Source organism: Nyctereutes procyonoides, unplaced genomic scaffold (genome assembly GCF_905146905.1).
Source record: "Nyctereutes procyonoides isolate TBG_1078 unplaced genomic scaffold, NYPRO_anot_genome, whole genome shotgun sequence".
NCBI lineage: Eukaryota > Metazoa > Chordata > Mammalia > Carnivora > Canidae > Nyctereutes > Nyctereutes procyonoides.
In genome coordinates this window covers 4,636,043-4,654,651 of record NW_026575151.1, presented here as the reverse complement: position 1 = coordinate 4,654,651, position 18,609 = coordinate 4,636,043, and the positions used below count along the sequence as shown (strand labels likewise).

General features: G+C 37.3%; 1 protein-coding gene across 10 annotated transcripts in view; it reads right to left on the bottom strand.

Moving 5' to 3' along the window:
- WDFY3 (WD repeat and FYVE domain containing 3) overlaps positions 1-18,609 on the bottom strand; it is a 267,477-nt gene that overhangs the window by 164,252 nt on the left and 84,616 nt on the right. For all 10 annotated transcript variants that reach the window (XM_055312924.1, XM_055312929.1, XM_055312928.1 and 7 more), the window contains 2 exons: positions 14,282-14,492; positions 1,856-1,979 (listed from right to left, as the gene is read on the bottom strand). In XM_055312924.1, coding sequence (XP_055168899.1) covers positions 1,856-1,979; positions 14,282-14,492 — 335 coding nt within the window. The remainder of the gene's footprint in view (positions 1-1,855; positions 1,980-14,281; positions 14,493-18,609) is intronic.

Genomic DNA, 18,609 nt, shown 5'->3' with positions numbered 1-18,609 from the left:
ACACACACACACACACACACACACACACACAAAACCCAAAACTGAAAATGGTAACTCCCCTACATCTTTTCTCAGGAAGCTGCTGGAAAAGATGCCTTAACAAAAATGAGAAAGTTGGTTTGAGAAAAAAAGATGTGATGAGATTCAAGAAACAGAGGCTCCATTCCAAAGAAGTGGAAAGACATCCCAGACAATGTGAATGGAAATGTGAAAGGGACAGCTGTGCAGCTGGCCTACAGAGCAACCACCACGGATTAATGAATTAACCTAGCCAGGAAGTTATGGAAGAGCTATTTCAAGAAGATGAAACTGACAGAGTATCTGATGCCTTCAATCATATTAAGGGGAGATTCAGAAAAACATTTTAGCAACAGGGGATGAATGTGTGATGAAAATTTAGAAAACTAGTAAATAAAAAATAGGCAATTATTAACTCAGATGGAGGTGGAAAAGAAGTTTTCAAGAAAAGAAATCACAGCATACCATACAGCTCATCTCAAAATAGTGTTTTCAAAGCCTAAACAAGATAATATTGATCTAAACAAATAATGACAGAGCAGTATTAGAAGGGTCTAGGAAGCAGGCATGTACAGCTAGTGGCAAGGAGTTTAAGAGAGTGAAAGTCTCATTTTCTTTTGTGGGAGTCAAACGACAGTGTCTAAAAGTGAAAAAACAAGGGCGTGCACTGTAAGCACACTATTTAGAAACACAGAGGTAAATATCAAAAAAAATTTTTTATAAGTAAGAGTGAGAAGTGAAGTTGAACTAGGATGATGGAAGAGAGATGCTGTTTTCAATAAGCCTTTTAACTATTGGACCCTTAAAATATGTGCCTATATCATGTTAATAAAAATAAAAAATTTAAAAATAAGATTATATAACAAAAACATTACTATTACTATTGGAAAAATAGTAATTTGATAAGCTGAAAAGAGAAGTGATTGCCCACAGGGACATTATAAAGAGAATTTAAATCACCAATTTATTAGTCTAATGCTTCAATAAGAAAGCTATCACTCAACCATTACAAAACCAAAATAACAAAATAAAACAAAGTAAAGATAAAAATTCCTTAGACATGTGGTCAATTTAGAAAATGACTAATGATAAATAAACTCAAGAAAACTTCTCTTAATACTGGATAAAGGAAAGCTATTTTTAAAAGTTTAAAATTACCTAATTATGAGTAAGCATTTATAAACAGCTTACTGTACATAAAGATTATAGGTTAAGGACCCAAGCAGTTTATGGTCTAATAGAAGATAAAGACGCACACACAAATAACCACTGGTGGAGGTGAGAAACAAAGAGCAGTTCTAAAGAAAAGTTTTTCCTTTGATTAAGGGAATCAAGAAACATTCCATCAAGAGGTAGGATTTAATCCAAGCTTCAAAGATTGAGACATACTGGCGTGGCGGGGGTCTCCCTTCTGGGTGAACCATCATAAGTAAAGGATAAAATTAAGAGCACAGACATGTTTGGGACTATAAGAACATTGGTTTCACTGAAATATAGAAAACAAGAACTAAAAGGCAGACTAAAAAAAATTCGTATGGCCAGATCCTGGGTTTGCCTTGAATGTCATGCTAGGAATCTGGATTTTTGCCAGAAGGAAACAGAGTGTTCTTGGGAGAGCAGGGGCAGGGATGGTATAGGTCCAAAGACAATGGCCTTGAGCACAAGTGCTCCACTTGGGAGCTACTGAATCAACCAACAGAACAGAGTGTAAGAATGGGAACATGGACAGGTAATTAAAACCGACATGGATAAAACTGGGTCAATTTTCTCTTTAATTTTAATAGCACTTTTACCGAATAGCTCATTCAAATTGTTGTTGCAGGGCTCATAAAAATACCTGTGGATTTGTTTGATGCTCTCCTTCGAATTTCTGTCACCATCAGTCGTGAGACTTGGGTTGTGAACTGCAGAAGGTCAGAAAATTTTTCTGTCATCGTATTTGGCGGAGCATTTCCAAAAACCTGTGGATGGAAAAAAAAAATTAATGAAGCATTGTCAACTACTGCCCTTCATTCTGTGCATTTCAAAGTGTGCTATGATTTGAAAATCAAGTCAAAAAAGTATTCTTACACAGCTACTTTGAATCTGAAAAATGTTTATTTTTATGTTCTCATCTTCCATTTTATTGTAAATGCAGGAGTGATCACTCTTTTACTATTTATGAGTAACCACCTGACAACCATTTCAGGCCCTCATTCTGCTTCTATATTCTCTAGACTATTCCTGTATCCTCTCCTTTTTTTCTCTTTAATTTAAATTCAGTTTGCCAACATATAGTATAACACCCAGTGCTCATCCCATCAAGTGCCCTCCTTAGTGCCCGTTACCCAGTCACCCCATCTCCCCATTCTCCTCCCCTTTCACAACCCTTTGTTACCCAAAATCAGGAGTCTCTCATGGTTTGTCTTCCTCTCTAATTTTCCCCATTCAGTTTCCCTTCCTTTCCCTTATAGTCCTTTTCACTATTTCTTATATTCCACGTATAAGTGAAGCCAGATGATGACTGTCCTTCTCCGACTGACTTATTTCACTTAGCATGATACCCTCCAGTTCCATCCACATCGAAGCAAATGGTAGGTGTTCATCCTTTATAATGGCTGAGTAATATTCCATTGTGTGTGTGTGTGTGTGTGTGTACACACATCTTCTTTATCCATTCATTTGTCAAAGGACATCTTGACTCCTTCCACAGTTTTGACTGTTGTAGACATTGCCACTCTGAACATTGGGGTGCAGGTGTCCCGGTGTTTCACTACATCAGTATCTTTGAGGTAAATACCCAGAGGTGCAATTGTTGGGTCATAGGGTGGCTCTATTTTTAACTTCTTGAGGAACCTCCACACTGTTTTCCAGAGTGGCTGTACCAGTTTGCATTCCTCCCAACAGTGCAAGAGGGTTCCCCTTTCTACACATCCTCTCCAACATTTGGTGTTTCCTGTCTTGTTAATTTAGCCATTCTCACTGGTGTGGGGTGGTATCTCATTGTGGTTTTGATTTGTATTTCCCTGAATGCAAATAATGCAGAGCATTTTCTCATGTGCTTGTTGGCTATGTGTAGGTCTTCTTTGGAGAAATGTCTGTTCATGTCTCTGCCCATTTCATGACTGGATCATTTGTTTCTTGGGTGTTGAGTTTGATATGTTTTTTATAGATCTTGGATACTAACCCTTTATCTGATATGTCATTTGTGAATATCTTTTCCCATTCTGTAGGTTGTCTTTCAGTATTGTTGATTATTTCCTTCACTGTGCAGAAGCTTTTTATGTTGATGAAGTCCCAAGAGTTCATTTTTGCTTTTGTTTCCCTTGCCTTCATAGATGTGTCTTGCAAGAAGTTGTTGTTGCCAAGTTCAAAAAGGTTGTTGCCTGTGTTCTCCTCTAGGATTTTGATGGATTCTTGTCTCACATTTAGATCTTTCAACAATTTTGAGTTTATCTTTGTGTATAGTGTAAGAGAATGGTCTAGGTTCATTCTTCTGCATGTAGCTATCCAATTTTCCCAACACCATTTTGAATAACATGTTTAAAATACAACTTGTACAATAAATCATATCTAGTTACACTCTTAGTACATATTGCACAACCTTTGAATGAATGATTAAATAAATGAAATAAAAGGCCAAAGACTATTTATCCATAAAATGTGAATCAATCTTACTGATAAATTTTAGAAAGCATGATGTTTCTCTGAAGATATCGTAAATTAAGAATTTACAGAAAGGAGACCCTGGGTGGCTTAGTCAGTCAAGCTTCAGACTCTTGGGTTTAGGCTGAGGTCCTGATCCATGGGTCTTGAGATCCAGCCCCACTCTTTGTAGGGCTCCATACTCAGTAGGGAGTCTGCTTGAAGATTTTTTCCCTCTGTCCCTCCCCACACTGGCCCACATGCACATGCTCTAAAATCAGTAAGTAAATCTTTTTTAAAAAGATTCTTTTTTTAAAAAAAGAAGTTAGAGAAAAATGGTAAGGTTCTATGATGGCACATAGATACATCAGATGGTGAAAAGCAGGGATTTATCTATGGTTAAGTCCTAGGCTGAATACAGAATTCAGTAAACTCATGTTAAAGCTCAGAATTTTGAAATTCTAAAATTCCCAAAACAAGACTGTTAGGAAAAAGACTAGGATAAAGAAAATGAATGTGAGGGTCATGAAAACTGCTTGTTTCTGGACAGCCCGGGTGGCTTAGCGGTTTAGCACCGTCTTCAGCCCAGGGTGTGATCCTGGAGACCCGGGATCGAGTCCCACGTCAGGCTCCCTGCATGGAGCCTGCTTCTCCCCCTGCCTGTGTCTCTGTCTCTCTTTCTCTCTGTGTCTCTCATGAATAAATAAAATCTTTAAAAAAAAAAAAAAAAGAAAACCACTTGTTTCAATAAAAGTCTAAGACAAAAGAACTTTAGAATAAATAATTTTTTGAGTTTTTGACATCTTATTTATTTATAGAGAACAAGGGTGAGAGAGCATGCATGCAAGCAGGGGAGAAGGGCAAAAGGAGAGGGGGAAGAGAATCTCAAACAGACTCCTTACTAAATACAGAGCCCTATTCAGGGCAGAGCTCAATCTGAAGACCCTTGAATCATGACCTGAGCCTAAACCAAGAGTCGGAAGCTTAGCCCACTGAGCCACCAGGAGCCTCTAGAATACATAATTCTTAAAGATAAAACAATGTGAGTTCGGCAAAGAAGACAAGAAAATGAAACCTGGACTGATAGTCATAGGAAAAGAAATGGTTTAAAAAAAAAAGAAAGAAAGAAGAAAGAAAAGGTATTATAATGGCTATATAGCTGGATATACCCTGAAATATTATTTTAAAAACTGTTCTTTATAGCTAAAACGAAATAGTCTTTAAAACTATTTTAATAGCTCTCATATTATTTTGTATTCTTATTATTTATTCAAATGTTACTACATAAGGAAGGAACATATCTTATCTTTGTATTCTACTTTAATTTATAGGGATGTTCCCTAAATATGTTTATTTATATGCTATCTCCCACTCCCCACAACAAATTCTAGAGAATGTATAAGTAGCATTGAAGGATACATAAAATATAACATGAGAATATAAACTAAAATTAAGAAAAAACAAAAAAAGGAAATAAACCAAGGCTAGGGAATGGATGGAAGGAAAAAGATTAAAAATCTAAGACCAAAGACTAATTCTGTATTTGCCATGTTTTGGTCATAAATTTTAGCTCAAATAGAAAAAAAACAAAACAAAACAAAACAAAAAAACTCTATCACCTGGTTCACAGTGTCCTTAGGTAAGAAAAATATACATTTAAGGAAGTATCTGTGTTTTTATACAATAGCATGAAAATTTCTTTCCAAGGATCCTCAAAAAAGGGATATAACTTATAATGTAATATCCTTGTAACAGAAATATATTTTTTACATTCTTAGAACAGATACTATATTCTTTATAACCTCCTTCAAATTGAGCTGAAAGTACCAAACAAATCAATTCTACAGGATATAACTTTAACTATCTAAAGACTGTTCATTAACTTGACACAGGAGTAATTTTACATTATCTCAAAGAACAAATAAACTGTACTTTTCAAGACCTCAATAAATTGCTTTTTTTCTGCTGAGATATTGATAAATGTTGTGTGCTTATAGCTCAACTATATCACTTAGACTGATACTCTTTAACAAACAAATTGAAGGCAGGTTAGAAATTGAGGGGTGCCTGACTGGCTTAGTTAAGTGTCTGCTTTGGCCTAGTCATGATCCCAGGGTCCCGGGATCAAGCCCCAAATTGGGGAGTGGGAAGCCCCTCCCGCTAGGCAGGGAGCCATCTTCTCCCTCACCTCCCCGTTCATGCTCTCTCCCACTCACTATCTCTGTCTCTCTGAAATAAATAAAATCTTTAAAAAAAAAAAAAAAAAAGATTAGAAGTTGAGAAGCCTAATAATGACACATGCTTGAATAAACGTCCTACTTCCAACTCAGAGATGTGCGTATATAACTGTTGTTTATAAAACAATTGTGTATTCTGCTAAGGCATTTAGGAGGCCTTCTGCCAAACTAATTTATCTTTTTATTATTTTAAGATTTTATTTATTTACTCATGAGAGACAGAGACAGAGAGAGAGAGAGAGAGAGAGAGAGAGAGAGGCAGAGACATAGGCAGAGGGAGAAGCAGGCTCCATGCATGAAGGCCAGTGTGGAACTGGATCCCGGGACTCAGGGATCAGGCCCTGAGCCAAAGGCAGGTGCTCAACCGCTGAGCCACCCAGGTATCTGTAAAACTAATTTAAAATAGGCCAATATTCCTATCACTCAGTATATATTAATATATATTTTGCTCCTAAGAATTATTTGGAAAAGATTTTATTATTTTGAGAGGGACAGAAGAAAGCATGAGCAGAGAGGGAGAAGCCAACTCCCTGCTATGAGGGAGAAGCCAACTCCCTGCTATGTAGGGAGCCAAATGTGGGGCTTAATTCCAGGACCCCAAGATCATTACCTGAGCTAAAGGCAGAGGCTTAATTGACTGAGCTACCTAGGCACCCCAGCTCTGAAGAATTACTAAGAGCTATTTTATTCTGAAGGGTTATTTAGACAACTTCGTAAGATTAAAAGATCACTTCTTAGACAGTAAAAGGATACGACTCTTCAAGCAGTCTTCATGTTAGGTGAATAATACATTGTTAAAAATCCAACTAACAACAACAACAAAAAAATCCAACTAACTTGGGGTGCCTGCGTGGCTTAGTCGAGTAAGCGACCGACATTTGACTTCCGCTTAGGTCATGATCTCAGGCTTGTTAGACTGAGTCCCAGGTTTGGCTCCACACTGGGCATGAAGCCTGCTTAGGATTCTCTCTCCCCTTCTGTCCCACCACCACCCACCCCCCAACCCTGCTCTCTTTAAAAAACAAAACAAAACTACCTTTTCACACAAATCCTGATATTTAACTGCTTTATTGCCATAAGAAACTTTTTTCAAAAGATATGTCTTCCTTGAACTGACCAAATCACTATTATGGAAAAAGAGTTATGTCCTATTTGCTAATTTGAAATGAACTGTTTCTCTTTTAACATAAATTTAGTCCAATGATTCTTTTATTTAATCAGTCATAAACATGTATTGATCTAAATATGCCTGGCAATATCTGGAGTCATGAATACAAAGGTAAATAGAGAGTTGTGAATACAAAAGTAAATGAAGCAAAGAGGATTCTTGTGCTTGGGGAGTGCACATTTTAGTAGAAGAGAGAAATATTAACCAAATTAAGAATGGAAATTACACTAGTGATATGTTCTAAAGGAAGTAAACAAGGTAACTAGAAGGGAATGCCTGTTGTGGGGAAAGGCTGTCAGAGAAGGTCTCCCTGAGACGATGCCGGCATGGATGAGTGACACTGCATGATGAGACAAAGTCACACAGTTCAGACTGCAAAAGAAAGAGGGTTCTGGGCAGTGCGGAGAGTTGTGCTCAGCTCTCCAAAGGGGACATTACATTGAGGTACGTGAGGAATACAAAGACAGGTGAAAATGGAATGTATTTTATGAGATGGAAAATATGTACACTAAGATTGGGAGAGGTACAGGGACTAAAATATGAACTTGACATTTAGATAATACTGAATATATAAGGTTGCATAGAATAGAGTAGATTTTTCTGTGATTAACTTCAACATTAAATACAAAAATATTAGGTATATATATTGAACCACCTTCCACAAATAGTGGTACTTCTTGAAAACATACAACACTTAAATGATGTACTTAAATGTGTGCCATAAAGGATGGAGCATGGAGCTAGGAGTCCAAGGAGACTTGGATTCGCCTCCTCTTCAGAGACTACTGGTCAAGTTTTTCTGGTTCTCCACTTCCCTATCTGCCAAGGGAGAGAGCTAAGCAAGAGACTGAAGTAATACATTCAACTCAGAAGAAATGATTCTACAACATATACGTGACATTCATAAATCAGATTAAAACCCAGAGTAGTGAGGAACAAACATGCCATCTAGCAAACTCAATAAAAATAATAGTTACCATGCAAGAAGCATTTATAATGTGCCTAGTATTATTCAAATACTTGATACATAATGTCGTTTAAATCTCATAAAATCCTATATGTGTCCTTGTTTTACAGATAAGGAAATTAAAGTTTAGAGAAGTTAAATAACTCAAGCCAGAAGTGGTGGAAACAGAAATTAAAATTAGGTCTGATTCCAAGCCATACTCTAAATCACTCAGTACTAAGTTGTCTCAATTAAACTTCGCATGAACCCTATCACTGTCACTTTACAGTTTCACCTTAAGAGGGGAACAGTATGGTTAGACTTGTTATCAGAAGAGTCATTTTTAATATCCACCTGAATTACAGAAAACTTTCTGGCACTTCCTCAACTAAATGCTTCTGGCATACTCAGGGAGAACAAATCAATAGTGTTATTTATTAATGCCATGTACAAAATAGAAGCTCAATATATTTTTGTTACTGAATGAAACTACTCAAATAAAAATGTATTAAATAGGACTAATAAAAAGAGGTTAGAATTTATACAAAGTTTTCTAAAATGGTGTCTTTTATTTCCTAAACTTATGCAATATCTAAAATTAAGTTACATAGTACTGACCATTAGGAGACCTGGAATAACCTGCTATACATAACAGATTTTAAAAATTAACAATGAAGATATAATTGCATTATTTCATAGTAAATGAGTCTTATTAATTAATATAAATGATTAGGAAAACATGTGTATCCTCCCTGTTTCTAAGAAGGACCACCAACTCAAGAGAAAGGAAACTGAGAAAGCTAGCTCAGTCCCTTTCTCCCTTTTGGGATATGCCCACCTCATGAGAACATTCACTCTCATCTACTCTGTATGGGGCTTCCAACTATCCAGTTTTGCCTATGGCTAGGTAAGAAAATATAGCTATTTCAGATGTGAATTTAGCCAATCCACTGCCATACAGACCTAAGCTACATTGTCCAATACCAGCTGTACTGGTATTATGTAATAAGTACTAAACTGTATATATGTAAATACAACGCTGTAAACATGCAAATAATACAACTGTGTGACTCCTGATCGATCTCTCCTTTGGTTCTCAATTTGAGTATTCTTCTTTTAAAGCCAACATTTTAAAAAGTAAAGGTCACTTGTAAGGGATAAAAGAAGAAAAACATTCTATTCAACTTAGGTGCTTTTCAAATCTAAATAATTCAAAAACAAGGGGAGTTTCTAAAAGAAGATCTAGTTAGTAAAATTGTATTTTAAATCACAATGAAAAAAAAGGAAAAAGATCACAATGAGGTATGATAATATATACCACAGTAATTAATAATGGCAGTTAATTTTTAGATGATGAGAATGTTATTCATTTTTGAACAGCTTAAGTATTTTGTCAATAAGGTTTTGTTCTTAAGATTGAAAAGGTTAATTATTTTTAAGAATGCTGGATAAGTATTATTCAGCTATTTTCAGACTCCACTACCACCTCTCAAATGACAGCAGCAGTTTCTTTGCAGAACTGCAATGAGGACCATGGGAGGCAGCTGACGACCACAGCATGAGCCCTGGCCCAGAAAAAGGACTCAACACATGTCATTTCTCAACCCGTGTCTCTTAAAGGCAAAAATCACATACTGAAATAACACTACTGAGCACTCTTTTTTAAAAACAATTTTGTAGATAGATGCCCATGACTAACAGCAATATGGTTTATTTACCATTGAGTACAAATCAAGCGAAGTCTCAAAAATTGACAGTACAATTCATTTTTAACAATCATGGTAGGAACTCTAGAGCCATATCGAGCTATTTTTCATCAAAGCTATTTCTTTCTTTCTTTTTTTAGAGAGGGAGGAAGTAGGGAAGAGACCGAGGGAGAGAGAGAAAATCTTAAGGAGGTTCCATGCCTCAGCCCAGAGCCCGATGCAGGGCTCAATCTCACCACCCTGAGTACATGACCTGAGCCAAACCTGAGTCGGATGCTTACCAACTGAGCCACTCAGATGCCTCCCATTAAAGCTATTTCTTAGCAGTGGAGAATATTCGTGTATAAATGGTCAAACACTAAATAATACATGAAGTATTTCAAAACCTAATGAATGGAATGTCTTATCTAAGGATTTTAGTTTATTATAATCCAATAAATACTCTTTATATACTTTTTAAATTGGTCATAATGGTACAGAGATAACTTCCTCTCTTTTCATTAGTTAACAGCTGACCTTTTAAAAAAAAAAAGATTTATTTATTTATTCATTCAGAGAGAGCGCAAAGAGAGAGGCAGAGACACAGGCAGAGGGAGAAGCAGGCTCCCTGCAGGAAGCCCGATATGGGACTCGATCCTGGGTCTCCAGGATCACACCCCGGGCTGCAGGCGGCGCTAAACCGCTGCGCCACCGAGGCTGCCCAACAGCTGACCTTTTATGATAGTTAAATCACTCATTGTATTAAAGGTATATAAGACAATGCATATACATATGTGCTTTTACTCAGGCAATTAAAAACTTTTGACTTGAAAGAATACTTAATGAAACATGACAATATACAACAAAAGAGTCACAGTCTAAGCAACAGGGAATCACTAAAGCATTTTTTTTTTTTAAAGATTTTATTTATTTACTCATGAGAGACACAGAAAGAGAGGCAGACACAGGCAGAGGGAGGAGCAGGCTCCATGCAGGAGCCCGATGCGGGACTCGATCCCAGGACTCCGGGCTCATGCCCTGAGCCAAAGGCAGACGTTCAACTGCTGAGCCACCCAGGCGTCCCATCACTAAGGCATCTTAAATCTACTTTAAAAAAAAAAACAAAAACAAAAACAAAAAAACAAATATTTAGAGGATTCTTCCAGTCTGAGCCTCATTAAATTGGCTGTAGAAGCCCAACTGATGAAATACATGAGGCACATATGTAAGATATTACTTACTAATTTATGTTAATAGCTGAGAACAATAGCCCTAACTATTCTGAACATTATCAACACTTTGTAAACGTGCATAAGTCTGAGAGAAGGAAATTACCTCAAACGATCCGATCCGGTAGACAATAGTACATAGTGACACTGAGGTAAAACAAAAATAAAAAAAAACTTCCCAGAACTGATTCCAATAAAAATTAATGACTGTTACCTCACCAGGGCTTGAAAAAAATGGTTTCTCCATAATCAGTTTCTCTCTCTCACTTTCAAAACAGCTATTTTAAACCTTTCCTCACCTCTTTGCATACTCGTACTCTACCATAACCTCTGTCCATCATTCTGTTTCTTATTTCATAGATTAAAAAGAAAATGAACATCCTCGAAATGTACTGTTTGCGCCTGCTCTTCTCTTCTATTCAACCCAATAGGTGATATGTGAACTGATCTATTTCCTTCTACCCCTTCTGCCTTACTACCCTCGCAAAACCTCAATCCCAACAACTAATGTATCTTTCTGCCTCTACTTCTACCCACACGCTGCTGAATGCCTACAAAAATCACACACCCACATGGATAAGATCCAGTACAAATTTATCATCCCTAACTTTCATTGGACCCTCAATACCTTAATTCTTTTACCATCTTTTCAACTCTCTCTCTCATTCCCTTTCATAATATTCCAAATCATCACAATTTCCTTAAGGCCCCTAACCTAATTTACTCCAAGGCTCTTTACAGATAACATCTTCTGTTGATAACTCCAAGAAACCAAGGTCATCAAGCAAGATCTTATTCAACTTTTCATTTAAATACAAACCATATTCACAGCCAACAATACATGCTCTCCTCCAGGATGAAGTATCTTTCTCCTGCTCAAGGCTCACCTGCCCCCGCCCCCACCACCCTTAATTTAACTCCATGCTCTCCTCCCTCAATTTCACTCTTAAAATTTTCCAAATCTCCCCTTCTGCTTTCTTCCCTTCTCTTTATGAGCTGCATCTCCTCCATCTTTACAAAGCAAAACACTACAAGCATACAAAAAAAACCCTTCTCATCACCAAGTTCACATCCATCAATTTCTTTTGTTATCTTTTCTTTCAAAATTTCTACAACCCCAGTATATACTTACTGTCTCTTTTCATCTCCCATTCACTCCTCAATTCACTGTTTTCTGGCTCTGCATTCTAGTAACTTACAAACTGGCAAATTTCATGAACATTTTTTCAATCTTCATCTTACTGGGTCTATGGTACATGATAGTGTTGACTACTCTCTCTCTCCTTACATTTATCTTTTGAGCTCGATAACCACCCCTCTCCTGATTCTGTTTGTAGTGCTACTGACCAGCTCATACTCTGTATCTTTCATGGGTTCCCCTTCTTTCATCAGACATTCATATTCACCATGGTTCATCCTTAACCTAGTGCTCTTCTCACTTGGCAGTATAAACCATGAGTAACTGCTCATCCCCTTCCAGGGTTCCAACTACCCCATCTGTGCCAGTCCCCAAAGCACATATCCAGCCAAATTCTCTACCTGAGCTTCTAATTGCTTATTGAATACATCCACTTGGGAAGCTTACAAATAGTTCAGACTCAATGATCCAAAGTGAATAGATCTTTTAAACCTTTTTTTCTCAGCAACTGGGAAAAACATTTCCCAAATTAGAAACCTAGAAGATAACCTGCCTTAGTCCCTTCTACTCTCTTATTCTATTGTTTAAAATACTTCACTGGCTCTGTAGGACTCCAGGAAAAAGAATTGGGTCCTAATACAATATACAAATCCATCTTGATGTGCCTCCTATCAATCTTGACAGTCTTATTTTTTGATCCTCCTCGATATGAAATTAACGTCTTGGACTCCTTATAGATACTGGCACATATGAAAATATTTACCTTTATCTTGACTCAGCTTTATTTTTTTTTAAAGATTTTATTTTATTCATGAAAGACACACAGAGAGAGAGGCAGAGACATAGGCAGAGGGAGAAGCAGGCTCTATGCAGGAAGCCCGATGTGGAACTCGATCCCGGGAGTCCAGGATCACGCCCTGAGCCACAGATGGACACGCAACCACTGAGCCACCCACGCATCCCTTGACTCAGCTTTATCTCTTACATAAATTAACTCCGTGGTTAATTGAGTCTAGTTAATTCCATTTGTGCTAATGTTTATCTTTTAAGACCTCAAGAATCACATCATATGCTTTTCTTTTTTTAAGATTTAATTATTTATGAGACAGAGAGAGCATCCAAACAGGGGGAAGGGGAGAGGAAGAGAAAGAATCTCAAGTAGATTCCCTGCTGAGTACAGAACCCTAGGTGGAGTTGGAACCCACACCCCAAGATCATGACCTGAGCCAAAATCAAGAGTTGGACATTCAACTGACTGAGCCGCCCAGGCACACCCACAACACATTCTTGGAGGAGATGTCCTTTCCCCAATCTCCACAGACTTTTAGACAACTTTCTCTCAAGGGGTGCCCTTCAGTGCTGAAAGAGTTACAAGTAGCCGCAGTAATTGGCAGTGAATGGTGGAGCATCTAAAAGCCCTATGGAACTACTGACTTTTTAAACTATGTACTTTTACACCTCTGATAAAAATATAAAAATTATTTTAAATATCCCCACCAAGATTGCTACATGTAATTAACTTAACAAAATATCTTAAGAAACTAACTCTATTTAACTTAACAAAATATCTTAAGAGACTAACTCTATTTAGACTCCATCTTGGGCCTATAAATATCCTCTTTCAAAATCTCTTACAGAGAACCTGCCAAACAGAGCAAACTGAGATGATTTTGTAAAGTGTACAAAATACTCAGGCAATTAACTATCATTTCAAAAAATAATGGAAATGACAAGTGGTAATTCCTATCCCCTTCCAAAACTCAACCACTATAGGAATATTGTAAAGAATGCTCAGTCTTCCTTTTATCTGTTAGAACTAAATGAAGTTCACTCTGACCAGGTCTCAGATAGTCACATGGCTTTACGCAAACTGAAAAAAAGGAATGAAAACATCAAGCTTCTTAAAAACTCATTCTAGGGGATCCCTGGGTGGCTCAGCAGTTTAGCACCTGCCTTCGGCCCAGGGTGTGATCCTGGAGACCTGGGATCAAGTCCCACATGGGGCTCCCTGCATGGAGCCTGCTTCTCCCTCTGCGTGTCTCTGCCCCTCTCTCTCCCTCTCTCTCTCTCTCTGCCTCTCTCTCTCTGTCTCTCATGAATAAAAATAAATATTAAAAAAAAAACAACAAAAACAACTCATTCTATCATTTTTTCCTACCTATGATTTATTATAACCTTAAAATTCCTGCAGTGCCACCCTGCCTTGGAAGGCCTGGCCTTGGCAACCAGGACTTACCCTGTTAAACACTGGCAGCATCATGTACAGCTTCTCCTCTTGTTCCTTCTGAGTCATGTGCCGGGGAGGATGGCACAACTCCGTGAAGAGACGGCGGAGGTGCATCAGTCCTAAGGCGTTGTCTTGGGGGCTGCACTCCTCCTGCCTCGGTCGCCCCATAATCCTCTTCACCATGTTCATCTTGGCTGGTTGGTAATAAACACTTCTAATTCTGTGGAAAGATGTTCATACATAGACAGTCAAAATGTCATCATCCTGATCAGGTCAAGAGCTTAAAAAAAGCCAGAAAAACACAAAATCCTGTTTGAAATGTTTTTTTCTTCTTCTTTAAATAGAAAATGTAGAGAGGCAAAGCTAATTTTGATAAGTCTCCCTAAGTGACACATTAGGAATCATGGCACTCAATATTCCTACTAGCTTTGGCACAATGTGTATAAAATGTAGAACATTAATTGGACAAGTGTCAAATGTTTCCAACTAAGTCATATGAAGTTCAACAAAAAAAGGGACCACAAATCTCACTATTAATATTGTTGCTTAATAGCTCAGCAGATATAAAAAGAATGAAGAATAGAAAGTTCACCCTCATCTCAAAACACCAAACCAATAAAAAAAAAACACCACTCCAAAACAAACAAGCAAAACAAATAACCAGCCTATGCCCCCGGAAACATAAGGTTTTCTATTTTTTTTTTTTTTTTTCTAGATGAAGGATTGCAGTTTGGGTACCTGTTTGAAGAGTCTACTTTATTTCAGTTTGAAAATGTACAAATTAAAATGAATGCATCCCAATGTATTTTACAAATCATAAGACGACAGTAAAAATTTTCATATAGCTTGAAGATCACTTTTTCAGACTAGAGTTTGAAACTCTGGCAAGTCATGTTAATTCATTTAGTGGATCATGATGCACGTTAAAAAAAGTGAAATGGAAGATATTGGAATACATATAGTAAGGGGGATTATCATTTCATGCAACTTATTTTAGGTGATTCATGCATACTAAATGACAATGTAAAATGTATTCCTGACTAGAGCTGCAGTTAAGAAATAAACAAACCAACCACTGGGTTAGGATATGTACCAGAATCAATAACACTAAGCATTCAGAAAGCATCATCAGCCCTTTTCAATCACCACCAACTGCTCCAGCAATCACCTAATTTCAGATACAAAAAGAGGGTATCTTACAAAAGGAACCAGAAGGGCTGGGAAGACATTATGAATATACAGAATTTGGATAAAAGGCAATTAGCTTTTTAATCTGTAGAAAAGTAGGAATAACCTGAAGATTAGTTTTTAATTTTGCTGTATAACCACATTAGCCAGTAATGCCATTTCTTAAGAAATAAAAGATTACTGCAAGGCTAGAGTTCTACTTACTAAACATTGGTCTACTGATTTTTAATACTCTAAGAACTGGCATCTTACATATGCTTGAGAATTTTGAGTGAATTCCATATTTGGCCACGGGTACATGCTTATGCATTCTAGGATCTAGCCTACTGCAACAGGAGGCCATGAGGTGACTCATCCCAGGTAAGGAGTAGAAAGACACTGACTGCCTAGAGCCCCGCCAGTGGCTCTGCCATGCTAAGTGACTGCTGTCCTGAGAGCACTTAAAACACTCTAAGGGGTCCAATCATGGGGGAGAGTACTTAGACACATAGGCAAAAGCCGAAAGAGCCTCTAAACCACAAAATGACAAACCAAAGATCATCCAGTTCAAAGCTGTTTAATGTATTTCATCCTTGGAAAATAGGTAAGACCTTCAAATATAAGGATTTCAACAAATACATTCAAATCACCTATGTGCTATTTTTACTCCTGGAGAGCCCCAGAACAAAAACAAAATTTGAAGTGAATTATAAAACTTTTGATGATTAGCTAACATTTTAGATCATGCTTATCTCTGCATTTTGCTTAGCCCATAGCTAAAGTTCATGATCTAGACAGTCCTGAAGAGGATTTAGATTCATGTTCCCTAACACTTCAAAACATTTTTAAGAGCTCTCAGCTTTCCAAGGGTTCTATGTCATTTTTTAAAAGTCAAGTATTATTACTCTATATTAGAGTTCAAAGCACTTTCAGATCTTCTCCTTTGCTCTTCATTCTAACTTAAGCAAGTGGGTGGACAAGAGGATTAACTCTGTAAGGCCCTGAGACAAGGGCCATAAGCACAAAATCTCACAGTGATAAGGAACTGGATGAGAATCCAAACCTCCTACCTCCTGGTCAAGTACCCTTCCCACCTAACTCATATTCACGTGCATTTTTTTATGATTTTATTTTTTAAAAGATTAATTTATTTATTCATGAGAGACACACACAGAGCGAGGTAGAGACATATGCAGAGGAAGAAGCAAGCTCCACGCAGGGAGCCCGATGTGGGACTCAGTCCTGGGACCCTGGGACCCCGGGACCACACCCTGAGCCGAGGGCAGATGCTCAACCACTGAGCCATCCAAGCATTCCTTTTTTTGTTTTTTAATCTTTTTTTTTTTTTAATTTTTTTTTTTAATTTATTTTATGATAGTCACAGAGAGAGAGAGAGAGAGAGAGAGAGAAAGAGGCAGAGACATAGGCAGAGGGAGAAGCAGGCTTCATGCACCGGGAGCCCGACGTGGGATTCGATCCGGGGTCTCCAGAATCGCGCCCTGGGCCAAAGGCAGGCGCCAAACCGCTGCGCCACCCAGGGATCCCCATCCAAGCATTCCTATGATTTTATTTTTAAGTAATCTCTACACCCAACATGGGGCTTGAACTCACAACTCTGAGATCAAGAGTCGCATGCACTACTGACTGAGCCAGCCAGGTGCCCTCCTCACGTGCTTATTTTAAATTACAGAATTCTTAGAAACTGGAACTCTAGAAATAATTTATTTAACACCAAGTAGCAGTGAGAATGGGAAATAAATCTTTTTTGATTTTTCTTAAGATTCTAATCAACTTTCATTAAAAAAAAGAAACCACATGATCACAGAACGACAAACAATAACTAGACGTAATGAAGCTATTGTACTATCGTTTTTTAATATTTATCTGATACAAAAGGATATATATTAATCAGCTAAGTGGTTTTACTGGTATTTCTCTTACTCAGATAATCTCAGTGATGGAAAAATTCAGATTCCTCCTTCTCTCCTTCCTTACCAAGAAACACTTAAGCATATCAGATTGCTGGATTATTGCTTTGTCTCCACTCCAATATTTATATTTAAAGTAGTATTCAGAACAAGAACTATCATGTTTAAAATACTATTCAGCAATGAGAGACTAAAAAGAATAAGCACTTTTCAATCAAATCTGTAAAAACATATCCATGTGATACAGGTAGCTTCAGGTTTGAATCTTGGGTTTCTCTCATCTGTAAAATCTTTCCTCACAGCCTTTTTGTAATGCATACATAAAAGAACTTCGTTTCTATTAAGCGCCAAACACATTAGTTTACATTCAATAAATTCTTTTTCCTTCCTTTGAGCCTAATCATGAAACATTTAATCCTTTTTATTTACATTTTTAATTATTTAAGCAAGTAAGGAAAACAGTTTAAGACTTTACAGTATTTGGCTTTAGAGATTTACACACAATGATAAAAAATTAGCGAAGTATTTATTTCTCTGTTAGATGCTCAATAAGAAACTTATAGGGTAATAGAGAAGAGATAGGCAAAATATAATAATAATAATAACAACAAACCACAGAATGATTATTTTGGGGATATTGTCACTAGAGGTTTTCAAAATATTTATAAAGATAATTCTCTATAAGAACTAGTTTTCTAGTGCAAACCCTATTTTGTTTCACAAAAGTATTCGTACCACCATAGTGCCAACAGGGGGTTATTTAAATAGCAATGAGATAATTACTGCAATGAGCCCAGACAGTATTTCTTATTCTAATCTCCTGTATTAATGCTTGAAAATCCCAGATACTTTAATCTTCTCCGCCCAAAATTCTTTAAAGAGTCTGCCATTATTTAAATTACAGAAGGGTATAAAACAAGTAGCCTAAATTTTAAAAATATATTATTCAAGTAACTAGCTGCCTTTGAGTAGCACAGCCAAAAACTTAAAATAGCTTTCCTTTATTTATTTATTTTTAAAAGATTATTTATTTATTCATTCATGAGAGACACACAGAGAGAGAGAGAGAGAGAGAGAGAGAGGCAGAGACACAGGCAGAGGGAGAAGCAGGCTCCATGCAGGGAGCCCAATGTGGGACTGGATCCTGGGACTCCAGGATCACGCCCTGGGCCGAAGGCAGACTCTAAACCGCTGAGCCAGCCAGGCGTCCCAATAGCTTTCCTTTAAAAAAAGAAAAAAAAA